Source organism: Camponotus floridanus, unplaced genomic scaffold, assembly GCF_003227725.1.
Source record: "Camponotus floridanus strain SB8 unplaced genomic scaffold, Cflo_v7.5 scaffold71, whole genome shotgun sequence".
Taxonomy (NCBI): domain Eukaryota; kingdom Metazoa; phylum Arthropoda; class Insecta; order Hymenoptera; family Formicidae; genus Camponotus; species Camponotus floridanus.
In genome coordinates this window covers 1,033,761-1,058,861 of record NW_020229840.1, presented here as the reverse complement: position 1 = coordinate 1,058,861, position 25,101 = coordinate 1,033,761, and the positions used below count along the sequence as shown (strand labels likewise).

At 30.8% G+C, this 25,101-nt stretch overlaps 1 protein-coding gene across 1 annotated transcript in view; it reads right to left on the bottom strand.

Moving 5' to 3' along the window:
• LOC112639548 overlaps nt 1-21,620 on the bottom strand; it is a 48,514-nt gene extending 26,894 nt beyond the window's left edge. The window contains exons 1-2 of the mRNA XM_025413928.1: nt 21,382-21,620; nt 21,006-21,048 (exon numbers count right to left, since the gene is read on the bottom strand). Coding sequence (XP_025269713.1) covers nt 21,006-21,048; nt 21,382-21,606 — 268 coding nt within the window. The 5' untranslated portion in view covers nt 21,607-21,620. The remainder of the gene's footprint in view (nt 1-21,005; nt 21,049-21,381) is intronic.
• Nucleotides 21,621-25,101: the final 3,481 nt, after the last annotated feature.

The window sequence follows — 25,101 nt, the reverse complement described above, 5'->3', positions numbered from 1 at the left end:
ATCTGAAGAAACCTCAGTAATAAATAATAGGAAATCAGCTGCTTTAAGTAAATTGTTTACGATAATCACGCATTACATTATATTTATATTAATTATATAACAATTGCTAATTTGTCTGAAAATATTCTTTGACATATATGCTTTGATATATTAATTGGGTCCATATTATCAAGAAAAGACTCTCACCAGCTTATTAACCGGAAGCAGATTGCCGACATTTGTATTGGATTATTGATTTGCAACTACGCGGCTTGTTCTACGCTGATGTTTCCTCGGCTTCGTTTCCTATATCGACATTTCGACCGTCTTCCATAATGTACAATATTGGCGATATTCATACTGACAACCGGAGCCGAGGATTATCATTGCGTTACGAATAAACCTGTCTTGTCAGCAATGAAGACTCAACCTTTAATACCAATGACACACAAGCGTTGGTATTGATACTATATTTGGTATCAGTTGTGCTTTACAGAGGAAACTATGATTGCAAATTTATACTATTTGACAAGCGAGCCTATTTAACTGTTACATTTCCACACATGAAGGTAAAATGTCCCATTATTATAAAGAGAAGTTTTGAAAATATTTGTATTTCTATTGCATACACATACATACATATATGTATGTATATATAATAGAAATTAATAAATAAAAAAAGTTTAAGTAAATGTATATATTTATTATTTTATTTAAACTTTTTTTATTTATTAATTTTTATATTTTTTCCCTATTTTGAATTTTTACCGATGATATTTGATGAAAACGAAAAAATAAATATTTAAAATTTATAAAATATCTCTCTTTTTTCGTTTATAACAGTTGAACATTTATTAATCGATAAAACACGTTTTTTTAAGCTCAAGAAATATAATAATATAAACACAAAATATTAAAATATAGTATAAAAAATTAAAATAATATAGAGTTTTAATAATAATCTGTTATTTGACAAGATATGCTGAGTTTTTTATTCCTCTTGATTTTGTAATAACGATGCAATTTTTCAAACGATAAAATTCAAACTTCGGCATTGACATTGTTACGAATGTGACTAATTGTAAGATCGAGCAAAATTGCGTATAGTTCGTTGAATATAGCGCATCGAGAGGGCCAAGAAGCTCCGTTTTCATTCCTAAATCTTTTTAAATTGTACATAAATGTCGTGGCGCATCTGTGGAATGCTAAACTTTCTTAAGTTTCAAATCTTACATTCGAACTTTTTCCATAAAGTTGGCTTTCTTTGTATCAGGTTGTGTTTCGCATTATAAGTTTCGCGGCCATCGACATTGCGACAAAATCGAGGTCCAAACTCGAAATACATTATTCAATGAGTAGCAAAATTGTTGTTCAAATTTCATTTTATTAATCTCAATTTTATTAATCAGACGTAGAATAATTCAACAAATATATAAATTCAAGATGTTATAATAATTAAAATATGTGCCAATTATTTAGACAAATGCCTTAAACGAAATTTTTTTTATAAGAGACATAAATGTATATATTCAATGTATATATATCAAATGTATATATATATATATATATATATATATATATATATGTGTGTATGAATAAAGAAATGTATATGTCCAATTTTATTAACAAAGATGTGACCAATAAAAAAGGAGCAATGTTGATTCAGCGATTAAAGAAGAGATCTTATAAATTATATAATATAAATATAAAATTATATAATATAAATTATATAAATTATATAATATGGAAAAGATATTTTATTTTTACGTTAGAAATTTAATATTCTTCGATTTTATTTCTAAGATTCAAAATCGTATGTCAACTCTAATTTAATATATTTCTAATTTGTAAAATGGCAAGCTCACTCATTTTATGTAATGAATCAGCTTATCGATGAACGTTCGCTGTCCAGCAAAAAATGACATTTATCCTTGATATACATGCTGTAGATATGAAATGCGCCATAATAGCGTGATACATTAGCAAATTAGACTTAGCTTAGTGCATAATGAACAGGCTTACTTTGCTTATTTTGTTCTCGTCAACAGACGAGTCATTTGCTTCACAACAACATAACAAATTTTTTAGAGAGCATAAATAATCAGAGAGAAAATACGCGCTGCGAAGAAATTCAATTTGGCGCCAGCAACGGAATCACTTGCATCGTATAAGAGACATAAATCTGTATGTAATTTTCGTAATGACATGAGTGTATTCGTGCGTATGTTATTGCAGGAATTATATGGAATGCCATTATGCTTGGATGCATAATTTCCCAATCGCAGTCTCGAAATCAATCAATCTGATGATTTGACAAAATCACACGATTGATCTTGTAATGTGTCATTGTCAATGAACCTCTTTAATCCTACGATACATCATCCTGTGCTTTTGGAAGTGATTCACGTTCGACTAAATTTTCCTTCTTCCACTCAAGGACAATGAAACCATAAAATTAGGACAAGCACGTGCAGCTCAAGGTCGTTTTAAAATTTTCGTACTTTTAAAGGATCGATTATATGTTCTTTCTATGCGTATTAAAATTATATTTTATATATTTAGATATATAGAATATTTTTACGATCCTATTTTTGTATAAATATTTTTAATTATACTTTAATATTTTTATTTTAACTCGTAAAAATACTAATAAATTAATGATATCAATAATATGTATCAATAAATCGAAATATGAAAGCGGATATTAATTGTATTCATACTCAATATGTAAATTGATGATAATTCATGGACACAATAATTCAGCCTTAGCAATGGAAACACATTTTCACGATAATGATTACAATCTCATCAAATCGTGATACTACATAAAGCCTCGATGACGCGTTTGTTCCAATTAATTTTATAGTAATTAAATTGAAATTTTTAGAATATATATTACACAGTTAATGTCGTATCTACTATAAAATTTATTAAGATTTAATTTAAATTGTTGTAAAATATTGATAAACAAAAATCAATCAATTTTATAATTATTTTGAAATAATATAATTTAAATTATAATGTCTTTTAAGTGCAAAGAATGATGTCATTTTTAATATGCATCGTTTTATTTAATATTTAGGAGATATGTATGTATTATAATTAAAATATATTAATACTTTTCCGTTTATAAGCATGATCTTATAGGTATGATATATAATCATAAATATATTTATCATGGAAAAGTGCAAAAAAAAACTATATAAAATTTCGTTTTTAATTTAAAGATATTTCTAATAATGAAAAGATGTATAAAAAATACATATATAAATTATCTGCATTTAGGGTTTTAATTTAATACACAATTCATAAAACCGGTCTGTTTTGCGGAATAGGTCGGATTAAATAAAGCATTACGCGACAAAGAACATCTGGCCCCTTTCCATCGTAATTTTATTTTGACAATATGCACACAAAAAAAATATCGCATTCCTAGTAGCAAGCACGAGAAAGCGTCGACGACGTGTCCCTGGGCACCGCATCTCGCCACGTCGTTCGCTTACGTAAATACTTGAGACATGACGCTGCTAAGCCATCTCAATGACTACGGGGATGTTTTATCCCCGGGCGTGGTATCCCCTTATAGGCGGGCGAGTTGATAGGCGATAAAAGCGAAAATTGCCGACGGCAGCGATCGTCGATAAAATCCTATGTCATGCCTACTCCCAAGTAGTCGTGCCATTTACACGTTACAAGTGCCGTACGATTGGATGGAAACACACAAAGATAATTATTATGCGTCCTAGGAACGTGTGATTTTTTAACAACTGTAGTGAATGATACTTTCAAACAGCAGACCACAAAATATTTTGAAAATATTTAAAAGTGTGTGTGTATATGTGTTTCAAACTGCCGCAAAAAATATTTGTTCTTGACGAATGTAGAGTAAATAATTTTAAATTGATTAAATATCATCGTTCAAGGCAACTTTTAAAATTATCTATTATATATTTCTCTTATTAAAAATTCTGAAGATTACAAAGTTTTTTTAGTAAAAAAAAGTACAATTTTATTATTTATTTAATTTTTATTCCATCAAGATAAGAAGAGACCAGTTCCACATTTGCCAGAAAATTATAGACATTAATAACACATTTTAATATAATGTTGCAAAAACACATTTAACATAACTTGCATAACGTATTTTAGTATGGTGCTAAAGTGTACAATCGAGTTGTTAAAATTCAAATTAATTCCCTACGTAATAGTAAGAAAGAACAGAGAGAGAAAGAGAGAGGAGAGAGAGAGAGATTTTTGTTCTTGTCTGCACTTGCTTGCAAAGTACCAGTCTTTAACCTATTTTCCGCATTTTTTGCACACATTAATATTCACCCGCAAGCTGCGTGTCTCATATTTTTGTGCGTTGAAAATACATCGCGCGCACTAACCCATATTCATAGTATCACATACAATTAAAACCGCCATTCGCAATGTGTCACCTCATGACAGTGGTTATTCCGAAGGGGGCAAAGAGATATAACACCGGTGCATGTTATAGAGCAGCATCGGGACAACAAAAAATGTCATAAATTTTATTGCGTATTTCTCAACGTTATTTCACACGTTCCATTGAATTTCTCTCTTTGCGGTGAGTTATTTTATCGCAGCTATTCTGTTCCGTTCCGCCAGAAGGGGGTAAACCTCTCCCTCGCAATTTCCCCTGCGATCGGCATTTAATCGTGATAATTGAGTTCAGTTTCTTATCGGAATTAATCAAAAGCGTTTCGGAAATTTAACATTTCCTGATCTTCGGGAATCGGTGCTGAAGAGCGTTTATAAAGTTTACTCCCAAGAGCTATCATTGATCGCGCGAAGCAATGGCTTTTGGAAGCCGATACGCTTAGAGATACTAGCTGCTACCAATCAAGTTTGCTGGAAGTTCCAAGCTCTTTTGCATAAAGATGTCGTCGTCCTTTGCGCAAATTTCAACCAGCGAGGGCAATCCTTTCTACATCCCCTTGTCCCATGGTTCCTTACGGTCATGCTCTGGTTCAGGCAAAAACATAAGAGCGTAAATAATGTTCTTATGTTAAGCATATATTCGCCAAATATATCGCCACTTGTTGACTCGCTTGCGCGTTATATGCGCGGCACATTAATAATAACAGCGCGAAATACGAGCGATGCTTTCGCGTCCATCTCTCCTTCACTCATAAAACTCACGTTTTCCCCGAGAAAAGGGAAAATTGTTTCATTTTTTTTTCTATTGGGCAAAACTTTAAGAAGGGGGTTCTCGCTCGTCGTACACCTTCGAGTCGATTTTCATCCCCCTTATGGAGCTTATGGCGCGCGCAATGAAGAAAAATGCGCAACAAAAAGCGAACGCGCGCAGTCATTAATCACCGTGAAATATTCCCACAGTAAGGTTGCCCTCCTCTACCTTCTCCATCACCTCCTCTCTGCTTCGCGCGAAATTGTATCTTGTACGATGTAAGTACGAGGAATTGTAGTTTGTCTCGGATGAGTTGCCTGCATGTAGGTTGTTACGATAGGCGGGTCGGCGAGGGCATCTGCATATACCGCGAGAACAGCGTTCCCCATCGCCCGGGGCTAAGCTACATCGACCAACACAGTAGTCTAATCACGATGCTCCAATTACAGATCAACAAAGTATTAATTGGACCTTGCTGTATACATCGTCCGGATGTGTTTGTGTGTTCGCGGTACTATTTGCGTTCCGGCGGACTGGCTTGGCCGTGCTCTGTCTAACAAACGACAGTCTCGCACAATGATGAGAAATGCTGTAAAATGCTCGCGGTCAAATGCGTCTCTTAATTAAGCTCGTTTCTTTCGATAATGCTCGAATTGACCGGACGAGATCGCGTGCAAATGTCATTCCTTTCTCAGAGATTCGAAAATTAATTCGAAAAATTAATTGACGTTGGAAAGTGATAAAGATACGTCACTACGTTTTTTTTTAATTTTGTTGTATATATTTTCATTAAAATATACGACTGTATTTTTTGATACGATATCCGCGAGCTTCTCGTCAATTTTTTTTATACTTATCCTTCTCTCTATTGGTAGATTATTCATATTTTCATGTGGGATTTTTGAACACTTATCGTTCGTCAATATTGATTCTTTGCGTGATGGAAAGGTTAAACATTTACTTCATTTAAAAATCTAATTGAAAAAGAAATCATGGCGAATTTAAAGCAGTAAAAATATTTATTGATTTTTAAAAACGTATTTTTGTGAATAAAAACGAATTCGTGTGAATATACTGTGTGAATATAATATAAAAATATTGAAAAAACATAGATATTAATTTTAAAACTATTATTAAAAATTCCAATCTTCATTAAAATTGTTCTCTTTATAGATTTTATAAATTTTATTTATATTGCCTCGATTTTATAAATTGTATTTATATATCCGATTCTCCGCTCTTCTCATCTATTCCGCTTCGTAAGAAGATAGTTATGCAAACACTTGCATCTCAGTAATTTCTGAAGTGGTAAACTTGCCTCGCTATATTGGCGTTGAAGTGCGCGCAATTTCCTACGAAACACTCTTCATTGTCGCTATAAACTTTAACGCTGTAACGGAGTTCGACGTCTTTCGAAGTTTCCCGGAGGCTTTTCGGCACGTCGCGTGCCGATGACGATGCTGCGTATCAAACGCGCGACAGGAACTCCTGCGACGAAAATTGTTAGACAGTTTAATTACGCTTGATATGCTGCAAATTTTAACTTTTAAATACGTGGGTATTTCTATAACTTTTTCTAATATATATATATATATATATATATATATATATATATATATATATATATAGCATCGTTTCCTTTCTTCTATTTTTCGTTTTTTTAATTAAAAAAAAGGTAATTATTATACAGGTAATTATTAAAAGGTAAATTATTATACAATTATTATGCTAAAAATTCGGAAAAATTTAGGAATAATTAAGAAATATTTCCTTAATTATTTTATTTATTTCTATTTTGTATTAAGATTAAGTGGCAACTATATGATATGTATAATAATATTTTTAATCTCGAGATGGGCAAGCTTACCGTATCAGAGATTTAATAATATAAATGTGAAAATCGCTCCAACGATAATTGATCCCTCTGGATTATCGGTATAATAAAATTTCTCGCTTCCACGCGCTCCGCAAGGCAGTTTCGACTCATTCTACTTACTCAGCAACCAATGTTTATTTTTATACCCACGGTCCGATTAAACTTGAATTCAGTAAGCCCTATTTAAATTCGCATCGACAGCGATTTTCCGAAGTCGCGTAGCACACGTGTTTTGTCGGATGTTTCGGCTCGCTTGATAGTCTTTATCACTGACCTGTGGCGTGAGACCATAGGCGACGTTTCGATCGATGCAATTTCCGCGGTCACGATCTGGGGAGCAGTAACGAATAAGAAAAACGGGCGGGAATAAGTGGAAAGAGAGCAGATTATACCGACATGAAAAGCGCGACTGTTCGGACGCAATAAAACAAGGATGCTTTATAATAAAGTATATCTTATACGAGCGAACTTCAATATTGCATTTTCTTGTTAATTTAATTTTGTAAAATTTCTTTTTGCAATAAACGCAATAAGAATTTAATTAATCTTGATCATTTGATTAAACATTGTAACTTATTATATATTTATATATTTTATTATATCAATGCTGTTAGTTAATTTTAAAAGACACGTATTGTGTTATATGTTAAACTGAAAGGATGATCTATAATGTTTATATTTATACCCTCTGATTAAACTTGAATTCAGTAAGCCTTATTTAAATTCGCATCGACAGCGCTTTTCCAAAGTCTTTATATACCTTACAATTTTTTTGTATATATTCGATTTTTGAACAAAGAATATCGATAAATATTTTAACGCTTTAAAGTCATCGACCCGAATGTAGAAAGGTTTTTTCAATATAAGATACGAGCCATTCACGATCCTAACAAATTTAGTTTATTTGGTGCACAGTGCAATATTCTATGCAACTATGGATTTTGAAAAGAATTGTCCCAAGCAAGTCATTCTATTCATTCCAAAAGCAATCATTCATAGCCTTATAGATTTTGCATACATATTTGTAGTTTACATCTATTGGACTGTATATAATAAAGTCTACATATATACAGTAGCTTCTCGCTTCAGAAGAATCTATATAAAATTCTGAAAAGAAGAAGATGCTGATATTTTTACATTTTATAAAACTGATGAGTATCCTTTGTCACAAGTGAATTGAGAATTTTAGTTTTTGCTCCACGTGTGTTTCTCTACTAAAACTAAATCTAAATTTATGGTTGAATTCCTTCGGCCTAATCTCTATAGCGCGCGCCAAGTTATCGCGATTGCCGTATCACGCGCGGGGCGAACGAACGAGACTCGGACTTTATCTGCTCAATCCCGACGCCGTCGTGCAACCGCCAGCCCTTCGTGAAGGGGTTAACCGAATCCATTAGATATTCCAGCCAATTACGCGGCGTAGAGTAGCGGTTCTATCCGGGAAGGAAGGAAGGAAGGAAGGTGAGTGTGAGGCGCGGTGCGGCCAAGAGGCGACGACCGACCAAGGCAACGTGGTGAAAAGCGAGGAAGCCGGTGCACCGCGTTGCAAAGCTAGAGACACTCAAATCACGGCCTGGTCAATATATACGACCCGCCTTAATCTATTATTAAAATTAAATTTAACTTTAAAATTAAAATTTAAATTGAAAATGAGGCTTAAATTAAAATAAAAATCATGTTTAAATTGAAATTGAAATTTAAAATTAATATGAAGTTGCGATTAGAATTAAAGCTAAAATCAAAATTAAAATTGATGTCCAACTTAAGATTGATGCTAAAAAATTTAACTAAAAAGAAAATTACAGAATTTATGTACTTTTTCCTAATTATTTCTGTCAGAAAATTTAATTCTTGTAAAATTATTTGTAAATATGGCATCTTAGGCTACTGAAGTTTCTTGCAATTTAAAAATAATGTTTAATGTCGATTTTATATGACTCTAACGATTCAAGTGCCTCTACGCATTTGTGAACTGCTATTGAGGATGGTAAATACTGGTATGGTACCGCTCCTAATCCCTGGCTTGCAGTAGCAATCACACCGTTTTGATGAATGGCGGACGAGGCTCTAGCCTAGTGACGTAGCTTTTGATGCTCCAATTCTTAGTACGGACTGATAATTTCACTAGCTTTATTGCTGAAAACGCGTTCGATTTAAATTCTCCTATGCGTTTTATATACATGAAGGGAGTCTTAACTTCTACATTTTGCTCACGCAAACTTCTATAATATGTATGCACTGAAACGCCAAGCTCTTTAACTTAAGTGAAATGTTGAAATATGGCGAAGCAGTTACATGTACAATGCAGCAAGTGTAAACTATGAATAATAGGGAAACATTCTGGATTCTAATATGAAATTAAATAATAGCAACGCGAATTCTAAAATTTAATCCATTAGTATATGCATTTGTTAAAATACTTTTTATTCAAAAATTTTCGATATTTATTTTGCTCAGATCGCTATTACTATATATGCATTGTAATCTAACATGTAATTTAGTATATGAATTACTGAGACATGTGGTAAGGCTTAATTGACTCTCTATGTCTCTGACATAGTGAGTTATAGAAACTGTATCTCTCTGTGTTGAAAGGCACGCATGCGAATACACGCGAAATTGCAGACGGTACTACCCTTACAAGACCGAATATATGTACATAAGCCGGATTAGAGATTCATAACTTGCCTCTATTCTCTTTAGAACCTCGATTCGTCCGAGAAACGCTTAATCTGACTTAAGATGTTGTTTGCGTGAGCTTGCACGTGTCAAAGACCTTCCCGCATTTAATGTCTTTTAATAATTAATTGCAAAATATGAACATTTTTTTTTGCAAATTATGATCAAATCTTTAAAAGTAAATACAAAGTTACTTATTCAAAACGTATGTTTCTTGATATTTAATTTATTTTATCAGAATATTATTACTTATTCTTTTCTGCAACTAAGTCTTTCAAATAAGAACATAGGTCAAAATAAGAAGAGGCAGCAAGAGTTTTTGAAATTGAATTGAGCAACACTTTAGTGAACTTTGTTTAACTTCAACAAACTAGCTTCAAAGAAGTATAGGAAGATGTATTGGACCGTGATTTTAAACGAGATTCCAAGTTGAAAATAATACATCAGCGATGTGCAATTGAGATAGCCAATGATGAAAAATTACATATGCAGCAGTGGCAATAAGTTAAATGATCAAGAGAATATATACGATCGCGAAATGTGTAACATGAATAAATGAAAGACAAACTGAAAGCAGAGTCATTTTATGAAGAACTCCGCATGCGCGAATAAATATATAAGCGCACACAATATTATCTATTAATATAGCTGTTAAATCATTTTTTTCTGATTTTCATAACGCGTTGTCAGAAGTAATTCTCTCTGCCGTGAAAAAGGTAGCGATTTTACCCAAGGTGAAATATTTATGCTCTTTTATGTTTGAATTGGGACGCGACAATGTTAACCGAAAACTACGCGAGTACTCTTGGGAAACTTTTCGTCCACTCGCGTCGCGAGAATTCTCGACAAAATTGCATTCTGTTTTTTTTTTGCGGTCGCATGAGTTTCATGTTTTGATATTTTTATTTTTAAACTTAGAAAACAATAAAATATAAATAACATACGAAGTATATAAGTCAAGTAAGAAATATGCGATAATGACACATTATTGTCATTAAAGTGGAAATATTGTCACAAATCATTGTCGGACAAAATTGATAATTAATGTTTAATAATCACGATTATTTACGAAATCAATACCGTGAAAAGACATCACATTCAAACTGTAAAAGATTGATGTATTATTGTTATACATATTTTATCAAAATGAAAAAAATGACAGATATCTATGTTATTTTTCATAGTTATATACATTATCTATGATGGATTTTATTAATCGATCTATTGAGCTCGATTCAAAAAGAATATTTTTATCATCGCTACTAAAATTGTAAACTGTTATATTTATTTTCTGTATAATATTAAATGTATGGAAGGAATATATATATATATATATATATATATATATATATATATATATATATTCCCATACTAACATGAATAAGATATCTATCGATCATTCTACAAGAGAGAAAGGATATACGATATGTCATGTAAAACGAAGATCGATTAGTAGTGATTTCGTACTGATATCACTTTGAATGGTAATTGATACGTTAGTTATTGATTGATCACGTTCAGTTATTGATGGTCGATTGGTACTGTGTTACATTTCTAAGAGGAAACATAAAGTATTTGTATCATTTCGAGAAGCAACACACGGCGGTTCTATAATATCCGTTGGTATATTTTATTTTTTCATTAGTTTTTTGATATTTGGCACTGTTTTTACTCCGATCTTTCCTTTTTTCGCTTTGACGCGAAACTACTCGGGAAAAAAACGGAGGGAAGTAAAAGAAGTTCGGAAACATATTGCCGATACAAAGTGCATTCGTGTGCTGTACTGGGACGAAGACCACACACGAACAATTTCTCCACGGAGTCGTAATGTTTCGTTTCTGAAAACGAGAAGGAAGGGACTATCTATTTCTCTTCTTTTTTCACTGTCTCATCTGGCATCTCTGTTTCCCTCTGTCTGTCTCTTAGTATCGGGCATGCGGCGCACGTTTCCATCGCGTAATATAAAGATAGTCCACATTGCTAAGTTTCACTTAATCTAGTCTAGTAATGTCAGGGTAGGTATCTTTCTCACGCACCGGAAAATTGAATTTAATCATTTCCTTATTATTTTATCGAGAATCCTCTTTCTCATTTCGTGTCTCCTTTGGCGCAAAGTTGCTTATTTTAACTCAACCCACAATCTCAGTTGTCTGATGTATTGAAGGGGAATCGAAATTGTATGACTCTATAAACATTGTATATTTTTATAGGACCTACAAATTCTCGAACATAATGCCAGATTTTATCATCGTCAAGTAACTTCTTTATCCTGATATAAGTTTATTCTGTAGATAGAAATTTATTTTATATATTTTATTATGTGTTATGGGCTACGAAAAAAATAAATATACAGGTATATTTAAAAAAACCGAAAAACGTATCACGTGCCAAAAAGTTTGTTGTTACAGTTAAATGGATTTTTTCCCCTCTATTTATTTATAAACTTTATTTGTTCAGCACCATTACTCTTCGTTCATGCCACAAGTTCGTATAACGCTTCTCTGAAATGAAACGTCCAAGTCTCAAAGGGTTTAACGAGGGCTCTTTTCGCGCGATTGCATCACTCTTTGTTATTTGGTTATACCGCGATCGAAGCGCGGTTACCGGGAAATTTCGCGTGGTTTACGTTCGACCGGACAATTCCGGCGTTTACGTCCTCCGCGACAGAAAGAGGCTTCAGCTGGCGACACTTTCAATGTAAGCCATAAAGCGTAAAGTGAATATACTCCGACATTTCACGATCGTCGATAACGCGCCAGATTGTCACTACCCGACTATGACTGCGTGTATATACGTCATATATGAAATACGTCACGTATTCTCGCTAAGCTCGAGAGAACCGGAGATTAAAGTTTCTTTCCGCGCGGAGATTTAAGAATTTGCGTCAGGGGGAAAATCTGATGCAGGCTGATACAGGCTGAAGCATTTTATATTTTGCATACTGAGCATCTTAGATTTATCTATCGAGAGCCTCTTTTCATTATATGAGTCAAATCTTGACTGATTTGAAATATTAATTAATATGTAATTGACAATGGAAGATCTTTAGATAACTAAAATTGATAAAAAAGTATAAATGAGGAGTAATTCGCGATATATTTAGTCTGCAAAATAATTTACTGAATTTATATGTTCCTTTTTATATGATTTTTAATGTAACAGAATTAGTGATTAACAGTATCTGTAAAAAGAACGTTTTATTAATTAATGCTCAGAAACATTATTGATTGGACATTGATTTTTGAAAAAATTAATAAGAGTTTTATGACACTGCAAACGTATTTTCTTGTAATTATGCTTGTAATTTTATATCGTTGAGGCTTCAAATTGCAAGCTCGACTATTCATTAATTTTAATCACTTTGTTAAACGAAATTTTTGTTCGATAATTGTAACTTTATTTGTTGCACGTGTAACTAATTAATATAGTATATGCTCTATTTAAGGATTATTTACATATATTCCTCATTGTATAAATATATTTATATAAAGAGTGACCTAAATTTAGATATTAAAATTTGGGAGGATCGATGAAAAAAAGAAATCATGAAGGATAAAATTACAAAAAAGTAAGTCCTTTAGAGATTTGCTGGTTTTTATATCGTTTCAAAGAAAACCATAAAATAAAATAGTTCTTATTTTTTTATTTATTTTATTATTCTTATTTATTTATACTTTATTTATGTTGTATTTTCTTAACGAAAATATTGTTCAAAATGTTAGTCTTGCAGCGATTGAGAATTGCATCTAAGAATATATATACGGCATATTGTGACAAGTGTATAATTCTCTTGAAGGCTTTTGATGAATAACACACTAATGCATAAGGGAAACGCAGAAATGTAAACATAAACAAATTAAAGTAAACAAGGTACAATAATTTTGCATGCATACATACATAAACACATCATCGCGTATTTATTTACAATTCTCTAATTTTACTTAAGAAGATTCTAATTCATTTTCTTTTCTTAACCCATTCAGACCTGAATTTTTTCTGTAATGTAAAACATTATTGAATTAATTTTTATTGATGTTAAGGGTTTAAAACGACGATATATATATATATATATATATATATATATATATATAAATATATATATATTTTTTCGAGATATATATATATTTTTTTCGACAGATCGCAGAGAAACTAATTCTAAAAAATAACTATTTCAAATGATTTTAAAGTTTTTGTGCATAATTGTGCACATAGGGTCTGAATGGGTTAATTCTATGCTTTATGACTATAGTCTCATGCTACTTTCCGATCTAATAATTTTAATATTATATTTAATATTAATATTATATTTAATATTTAATTAATTTAACATTTCTTAACGAAAATTTTTTTATTTACTTTTTCTGCGATTTTTTTCAAAGCAACACAAAAACGAGCAAATCTTTAAAGCTTCTTTTTTTAGTTTATCGATCCTTCTCTCGAAGTTTTGAGATTAAAAAATTCAAGGTATTCTGTATATTTATATTACAACACATGCATAAGATATATTTCTTAAGCTAAAATATTCATTTAATTATTTATATAACGCGAAAATGGACACGCAAATGAGCAACCATTAAGCTATTGTCCGCGTATAAACTAATAAAAATGAACAAACTACATCAAAAAACTCCGTTATATTTTCTCTAATTAATACATCGCTCCGAGGCACGCGTGTTACAATTTATCTTGTGGCTTGCGACGCCATATCCTTTATATCGTAATAAAGACTAATTATTTGGTCAAAACGCCATGCTCGCACTGATGAGTGATTTAATTAACGGTGGTAAGAGCGAATAACGGTGATCCCGTTTGACGCGTACAACAGACAATAAAGCCGACCTTTCACGCGCGTGTGTAATTTTCACGAGGACATTTTCACGTCCCCGCTGATTGCCGTCGGCGAACGAGACTTTTTATCATGGCGCTTGTCGCAGATTATGTGAACGCGCGATGCCAACGATATAACGTCGATTTAATTTGCCGGGATCATGCGACATATCATAACTGTAAAATGAAAAGTTAAAAGGAACGCTCGATTATACGTTCATGTCATGTTTTTCGCATTTTCTGGCTTCGCAAATAATGTAATCCCGATGTTGCATCATTTTGAGAGTCGGTAGAATCACAACGGCTTATTTATCTCCACATGTCATCATGTTTCACATAAAATAAATGAAGAGTTTTAATATAAATAAACTTTCGCGCGAAATTTCATTGGGAATATAAAGTCGCGGCTCTCCTTCCCCCATTCTTTCCACAAATATTTAAATTGATAGCGAACATGTCACAGTACGAAAAATGATATAACAGTGATGATGTTATTTCTAGAAGATAAAATTCTATACGCTGAAATTTTAATTCCGAATTTAATGAAATGTCGATGATATTACAGCATAATTACAAGAAGATTTCTAATATCATAAAACATTCGTTCATTTCTAGCGATTTAAAAATATTCGCTGTCATCGAAATGATAAATGAATTATTGCATAATGTAAAAAAATTAATTTTGTAAATAAAAACAGTATTTTGTAAAAATGAAGTTATAAAAAATAAATTGGAATTATGAAAATATGTTTACAAGAGAGATATCTTTTTTTTGTTTGCGACATAATTTAAGATTATATGCTTTGCTTCAATTTTTTATTATATGCGTAGATTTTATATATACCTATTTCCTTTCTCATACATATATTTTCCTTATATTTCTTTAATGATAATAATGATAATAAATTTTAATTTCGTTATTTTAATTCCACCAATTTTATGATTAAAATGGAATAGAGTTTATTATTCAATAATATATTTATCCGCAACATTGTGAATTTGATGGTGAACAGGAAATAGTTTGATTTATAGCTAATATGTTTAATATAAGCCTCTCGATGTTGAGTACAAGTCCACAAGACGTGTATGGCTAATCTCCTCGAGCCAATGCTAATCGAGATCCGTGCAATTAATTTTGACACGCATCGAATGATCATAAACGTTTGTATATGTGTATATATATAAAATGTATGTATAGAGAAATATTTGATCGACTTTTAAATAATCAATTCTATCGTCCACGAACATTTTAAATAATCCGTGGACTCAAGTTTTTTTAAATAAAAGTATTGAGGATTTAATTGTATGCCTCTCTCATATACAATTAAGAATAAAGTTTTTCACGTAAATCAAATTAGATTAAACTTCGTTCTTCAATTAATTTTAATTGAAGTTAACAAGTTGGCTTAATATAGAAAATTAGTTATAAAGATATTTAAAAGTTGTTATATATAAAAGTTGAGAGAGAAAAATGATGTTGGATCGAGTTTTCCATTTTGAAAAATCAATTGCACATTGCGCGCAATATTCATATGTATATACATATTGTATTGCATTCTGTTTCAGAGTGCGATACGTGACTCTGATCCCTTTTCAACTCCAACTACTTCAACGAGATGTGCAACGGGAACTACTAGACTGAACTGGTTAGTTGGCTAGCAGTGGCTGTCTAGATCTCGCGACTGCAGAATATTAACACTTGCACAGGTAAGTAAATCGATCTCCATGATCTAAAATCGCGATGTTCTTTCCTTTATCGTGCTTGACCATACAATCCTACAATTTGAGACGACGTGTCGAGATTCGCAAAGTAGTTTGTCTCGCGATACGATGTCATATTCTTGTTGCGCATCGAATAAATGAACGATTCAATGTTTCTAAATCAGCTGTTGGAATGTTGTTCAATGGAATTTCTAAGATGTTACATTTATATTCGATGTATAATTACATTTTCTATTAGTTTTATTCTCTTTGACTAGTCGTTTTTGTATATTTACTTCTATTTTCAAAATCGACGAAAAAAGACGTTCATAAAGAGAGTTCATAAAAATTTTAAACTTTGTGTCTTTTTCTTTTTTTCTCTTCTTTCTTATAAATTATAAATTATAATTTTCGCTGAATTATAATTTTCGCGTTTTCTCATAATTTGCCTTTGTAATTTCAAAACGCTTTTGTTACCTCCTATAACAAACGCCTAATTGATCATGTAATGTTAATAGCATATAGCATAGTAACAATAATTAGCATCATTAATTAACATCGCTCCTCATCAATTTACGATGCATTAACAAACTAACTCATTACGTGCGAGGCGCATGATAGCGGCTATTGTTCGCGTTACTGCTTTGGATTAGCCTCGTGACGTTCGTGGAGAGAGACGATAGTCACAGCGGAGGTCGCAAGTTGCTTATACGTTGGGGTTAGATTTCAGTGCATTTGCTTTAGCTAAAATTCTGTTGGTCCTGTGTGCGACGACCTCTTCTCTCGCTTCATTGAAATCCAAGCTAAAACGGGAAACGGAAGCCGGGCCCAAAGCCGCGGTAAGTCTCGGATTAAATCGGGATTATTCCACTTTGTGTAATCAAACGTCCGACTACATTAAGGAAAATGTTTTTCTTGTATACGCGTCGCTATATTATTTAAGCTCCATGGCTCTGAGAGAAATTTCTATTATAGACTTGCATGCAGGTCGCTGTCAGATTTATGCCACGTTTGTCGCACGTACACGTTGATGTGGATTATCTTTTTATTAAAATCGTGGTTCGTCGAACACATCGAATCGTAGTACGTCATACAAAATAATAAGCATTATAAATTATCGCTGCTGTCTAAACGTATAACGTAAAATAAATTGTATTTTAGGGAGAATCTGATTTTGTTGTGAATTGAATTATTATCTCATGAAAATAAATTGTCTCTTAATACAAGATATATGCCAGTTTAGTTTACAAATAGTGCGTTTTTTAATTAAAAATTTTGTTAAACATAGAATATAGGATGTAAAAATATCTTAAATCGAATTTTTGGTTATCTCTAATGGAGCAATCACCCTATCGATTCAAGTTGCTGTTAACGAAATGTAAGAATATTAACATAGAATATAATAATTTTGCAATTATATCAGGAAAATCGACAACGATTATTATTAAGAATATATAAAAAATTGACTAAAGACAAGTCAGTCTTTTTCGCGCCGTAATCGCAATATGTTTAACGTTTCATCCGCTAAAGATAGACAGGTGAACAAAGGATGACCGACGTTTCTCATCCAAAGCGGATCTTGAGAGTACATTCTGGTATCTCATCCCATTCTCTCGCTGAAGCGTCTTCTGTGTATCCCTCAGTATCCCACCTACTACCGATCGATCGTCTCGAGAATAAGGGTAAACCACCCATTTCTCTCGATTTTCGAACGCTGCCAAAAGGTTTCTCATCGCTACTGTTGCTACTGGTTGCCGTGCGAATATAACACGCCACGAGTGATATTTATGTCGAAAAGAATACGTCAAAATTGACGCGTAGGGAGATATATCGTGTTTAAAATTGTTTCTTATATTAAAATATTATTTTAATAAACACGATAAAGAATCGTTAGAAATAAACGTTAGAAATTAAATGATGTAGCAAAAGTGGGAATAATAGAAATATTATTGAAATTAAATTTTATTTATGCAGTTAAATAAAAAATAAAATCTTTTTTCGATTCTCTCTTTTAATTTATTAATTCTAAACATACTTCTCGTAAATCCTCTATATTTATAGATGTTTTGAGTTTTATTTTATCTACTCGTTATTTATCTATTCGTCTTCTTTATCAATTTACCGTATAAATTGCTCACGCTATTGCTGGTCTACAAACTTGTTTGTATGAATAATAAATTAGGATTTTCGAGGACTTTGAAGAGAACGCTATTAGAATTCATAGCCTATCGTCTAGTCGATAAATCCCTTCTCTACAATCAGCGTGTCACTTTACCGTCGAACTCTTGTGGTTTAATGTAAGCTCGACGGGCTTTCACCATCAAATGAGTCATGAGAAAAGTAGATGAAATACTGTAATGTTTTACGAGTGAGGGATTGACAAATTGAAATGTTACAGATACGAATGACGAGGATGAAATAAATTATAGTTGTAATGCTCATTGTTTTACGTTGGCTTTACGTCAAAAAGATTTTTATACTTCTTTATAATTAGCATATAAAGTTAAAATATTACCTAATTTTTTTGTCAATTTCTCTAAAAGAGACAAAGAAGCCTTTTTTAACCTGAAGCTAATGTAAAACAATATTTATAGCTAAATCGTGTTATTCATATCGCTGTAACATTTCAATCTTTTAATATATATGTAAATTTATTTTATCTGAAAAACATCACAATATATGTGAAATTCGAAGGATGCATTTCTGTCTATTATTGATTGTATAATGTTATTATCTTTCTCTCTTCTTTTTTCTACATATAGTCAATATTTACAATCTGCAATTACAAGTACGAATAGTTGTTTGCTTCAAGAAAATGTTTGTTTTATACAATTAATCAACATTATCTAATCCACCATCAAAGCTTGAAAAAGGGTTGTTACTATTCTTGGTAGAAACGAGGAAGTCTTAGTTTGCTAATGCAGCTTGTTTCAGGTCAAGTAACTCTGAAAACCTACAATTTACTCGCCAAGAGTCATGTCGTTTCGACACGAGCACGAGAACCTGAAGGTACTCGCGATATAACGCCTATCGCGAAATTTCCTTGCTCGACAAAACGATTCGCTCGAGAAAACGAGTTACACAGATTCACACTAATAATGCGATCGACTAATTAGATGATGACTCATTAAGCAATGGTGACAATACTGGCAAGCGCGTACACAACGCACAAAATAAAAAATTTACTTTGATAAAATATAATTAGATTTTTATTATTGTAAGAATAACGTGATACGTATTAAATAAATAATATAAACATAAATAATTACAAAATTTTATATTTTTTATGTATGGCAAATTTAACTTTATCGACTTCTATGATTAGATCGAAGATAATTTCCAGTTAAACAAAGATAATAAATATTGATATGTTCAAGTAAATATTATATATATTACACTGTCATTTGACAATAAATTGATGACAGGTACGATTGATAAGTAACGTTTACGAGAAAAGCAAAGTAAAATTTCGCTCATGACGTTACACACAAGATATAAAATTTTTAATAAAATCTTTGATAAAATCTTTCTAAAAAGATAAAAGACATACATATCGATTTTTCATACTATTATTGGACACATCTTTCGTTGATTCTGACCGTATTCAAGTTATATTTAATTACTTTGAGTTCTATTAAAGAGAAAATAGAAAATTCTTTTATTAAATTAAATATCATCGCCAGCAAATGCATACACGTAAACATTTTATGAACTTTTACAATTGTATGTCACGATTTAATTTATAAATGCAATATCATTTTTCTGTTTTTCGTTTATATTATTCATCTCTAAATTTATTTTATATATCTCCGTTTATTTCACGTTCAAATTACGCGCACATTGCATATAGATACGCAAAAATACACTCTTCTCCTCTTAAATATATCTTACACATTTACTGGCCAGTTTTATATAATTTTTTATATCGTGCATTGTTTAAATAAATCATTTTTCGAGCCAGTATTGGACATATCATTCTTGGTCGCGTACATTTTGTGACTAGCTAAAAATATATCTTTGACCTTTGTTAGAGATTAATAAAGGAGAGAAAATCTTTCCGTTATTTATGCTAATCGTCGTCAGTGAGTATTTTACAATTGTAATATTCTGATTGTTTGATGATATGAGGTATTAATATAATTTTGTTATAATATAATCCCTCAAATTATCGATCAAAATTGTTATTTGCATTAATTGATATTTTTATAATATATATATATATATATATATATATATATAATGTAAATATATATATATATATATATATATATAATGTAAATGTTTAATTAATTTTATTTTATTATAAATTTTCTTTTATAATAAAATAAAATTAATTAAACATTTACATTACATATTTAATATTTATACATTAGCATTAAATACTTAATATTTAATATCTAATAATTTAATATTTATATTATATTATTTTAACATTTAGTATACATATTTCCATTATATGTTCAATTGATCGATAACTTGAGATTATATCGGTCAAAGCAAAGTTTTCTGATATATTACGCGGTGGACGGAGGGACTACAAAAAATTAGGATAAAATCGATATACGTTATAATAAGTTATTGTATACAATTAATAAAGTTATTAGCGCGTTCTTTATTGAATAAAATAAATATAAAATCTTAATTAAAATGTTTTTAATTTTATTTAAATTTTTATGGCACAATTTATATTTGTAATATATATTGAAAGATTCTATCAAAAGATACTTTTTATCTAATTTATTCTAGCCCATCCTGAAAAACTTTAAAGTAAAATCAAAATTAATCACTCACCGATGCGCAACAGCGAAGTTGATGATATTGAAGCTATATTGATCTGTACATATGAATAGAAGATTTAAATTATAATAGTATCCAAAATAATTACTATTTCAAAAAATTATTATTATACGTATTAAAAATTTTATATTTGATACAATAGCAGATATTAAGTGAATTTTATAAATTCTGAAAAGATTATATTTTTTATTAAGTATAATCTTTTGCAGAATTATAATTTTTATATAAAGACTTTCTTCTCATTTTATTTTATTTAAATTATGTAAATACACTAAATTATGCAATTAATTACGTAAATCAAAACGTCCTACGTGCATGCAATTAATACAACACATACATACAACTGATATACAAATATTAAATCACTCACATCAAGGTTGTTTTGCCGGTGCCTGATGCTTCTCCTAGGCCTCCTCCTCTTCTTTGGTTGCAGGGTCATTGTCGGTTCAGAGTCGGTTAATTCACATGCGCGACACTTTGAACAACACTCCTGTTCTTGGACGCGCAACACTTTCAATATTCCTGGCACTTGGACACGCGACACTTTAAACGACATTCCCGCACTTGGATGATTAAAGTCGCCGACATTTTGCATAGCATTTTCGCATTTCGCGAAGTAATATATTTTATGTAAGGATTATACTTTGATGAAATTAATTATAATTATTAATTAATTGATATATTATTATTATTTTTTATTACTTTAATGTTTGCGTTTAATTTAATTATTTTAATGGATCTCAATTTGTGTTTTTACACGGACTTAAACCGAATGACAAATTACACATTTAGGTCGGTGAGAATTTTCAAACATCGCAAACAAAATATATTTGACTTTAAGAATAGTTAGAAAATTAATTACTTGTAAAGGAGCATAATAATAAAGCAATTTTATAATTGTTATAATTATTATAATTTTACAAAATAATTTTCGTAATAAAATAAATTTATCATTTATATAATTTTTATCCTATTTTATCTCGATTTTTACTTGAAATAATAAATCAAATACGTATTTCGATAAAGATTTACCGTCGCGATACATTTATTCTTATTCTCATTTATAAAAGTTAATTAATTATTAATATATTTTAATTATTATAATAATCACAGTAAATTAATTCTCGATATTCATCGCGATCGTTTAGAAAAGTGATAATATATTGGAACGCTTCGCCGCGTATTACTATTTTATTATTGAAATGTCGCCGGGTGAATGATAACAAGGCCATGACGTGTAAACAATGGCGCGCTACATGACGCCAAGGCCAAATATTGTGTTATTAATTTCGTTGCCGAAATATTTTACGTATTATAAAACGTATATGTTTGGAATATTATGTGTGTTAAATTATAAATGTACTTATTACATTATATATATATATATATAGAGTAAATTATGAGGAATATGTGTACTTAGAGAATTTATTACGATATAATTATGTATTGATGTTAAAGTTAATTAATTATTAATTATAATAATTACAACGAATTATTTCCGGATATTAATCGCGTTTAGAAAAAGAATTTGACGGAGCGTCTCGCAATACTACTTACTGCTCGAATATCGCCGTGTGAATGACAACAAGAGCATGACATGTATCCAATAGCGCGCTACACGCCGTCAAAATTGAATATTGTGTTATTAATAATTCTCGTTGCTCCAAAATATTTATGTACTATAAAATGTATATATAAAGATGAAATATTATGTTCTTTATAAATTATAGATTAATTATTCGTTAACAATTAATGTATCACGTGATCTTTAATGTTAACTACTTCGTTACATACTGCGATTCGTATTTTACTGCGCATTCGCAATCCAAATTATATTTAAATCGAAAAGTCGAACGATGAAGTATGGGACGAAATATATTTGATTTTAAGCATCGTTAGAAAAATAATTATTGTTCGTAAAGATCGCGCAACGAAACGATAATTTATTATTTTAATCTCTGTTTATATTTCGATTTTTAATGAAATAATAAATGAATAAATCAGAGGAAATACGTGCTTTAATACAGATCTATCATCACGATATAATTTATTGTTATTAACGTTAATTATTAATTATAATTACATCGAATTTTCCGATACTTGTTACAATCGCGTTAAGAAAAAGAATTCGATAGTCTCGCGACACCACTTGTCTGACTGTCGCTGTGTGAATGATAATAGAATCCAGTGATGTCAGAGTCCGACCTTTCGGTAGCATGCGGTAACATGGAGGGGGTAATAGAAGGAGACAAAACATGATACTCTCTCGCTCTTTTCTCTGCGAGCGTTTTGTCTCCTATTACCCCTTCCATGCTACCTATGGCATGCTCGAAAGGTCGGAATGTGACATCACTGACAGGATCGCGTCACATGAACATTACCATGTTATATACTGTTAAGAGAGATTGAACACCGCGCTACACATGTGTATTTAATAATTTCTTATTGAAATATTATACATATTATATATTATATATTATACATATTATATATAACTTACATATATAATTGATATTTAAGATTTTTGCAGTGTACATGAATATTAGGATTTCGGATTTGAGTCATATAAATTCTTTATATAATTTCAATATTTTGTGAACATTTAATTTCAGAAAGCAGTAAGCTGATACTAATATCAAATTCCTCCCTAATGAAATGAATTGGAATATTCACGAAATATTGTAATAAAAAAAATTTACGCAACTCAAACTCGGAAGCCCATCATAATACACGTGTACATATTGTGTTTTTTATAATATTGTGTTTTTTAAAGATTAATTATTTATTAAATGATTGATATCTCTCTTATCAGAGCCTTTCGTTAATCACTCTTTAATCGATCCTTTGATTTGTATTTTATTGCACGTTCTCAATCCATATAGAAAGTTACATTTAGATTATCGAAAAATTGGAAGATAAAACATCAGACGAAATATATTAAGTAATCATTAGAGAAATAACTTGTAAAATTTGCAACGAAACGATAATTTATAATATAAATCTTTATTATATATATTCGATTATTATATATCGATTATTATATATATTAAATCTCTATTATAAATACACACACATATTTCGATTTTTATTTGTGAAATAATAAATGAATAAGTCGCAAGAAATATACTTTTTAATAAGGATGATTATAAGCCATTTATTAAAAATTACATATCATTTATCAAAATATTTCTTTATTTTTGATAAATTATTAATTGCAAATTTTAACGGGTATAGCAAATTTACTTTGCCATGTTGCTATTGTGACAATATATAGATTTCGTTTCGAAATTTCGGAATTTGATATTACACAAAGCGTCTCACATCACTATCTTCTACCTCATTCGAGTTGCGCTGCATGAATAAATATTTGAATTGCGTGAATAAATAAGGAGCAGAAGAAAATAATTTGTTTAATAACTCAATATCTTTTATTTATTAATGTTGAACTCAAGTATCGAGGCTATGTTTTTCAACAGGTAAATCTTGAATGAAATGCATGAGAACGATCACAGAATTTCACCCAATTTATGTACAAATTATAATATAAATAACATATGAAAATTATAGCGCAGAATTTTTTCTAGATTAAAATAAAAACTACAGATATATGTTAAATATTAAAAAATCGGTTATTTTAAATAATCGATAATAAAATCGGTATACTTAAATGTTTTCCATTACATACAAAACATCAATTTTTTAAAATAAAGATTTCATGTTTTCTCTCATGGAATGATGTTAGATTGCCGATATAATCGGCTATTAGTGAGACTAAGGATAAACTCACTGTAATCGGGTCTAATGGTGACTGTAAACCCATGATAATCGATAGACCGCTACGGCTTTGGCTTTCGAGCCATTACACGCAAGCGATTTGCAATTAGATTCGGTGCGGGATGGAATACGCAATAACGACCGGAGCGTGTTCACGTTGTGGGTTTTCTAATTTTCGTATCATGTGATAGAACTCTGTAGAATAATCCCTGGCATTCGTGCTGCGCATTACTCGAGCATAACTTGGTTTTTTTCCGTCAATGAAAAGCGATTCAAATTGAAATGATGTTATGCAAAATGAGATTTGTACGACTTA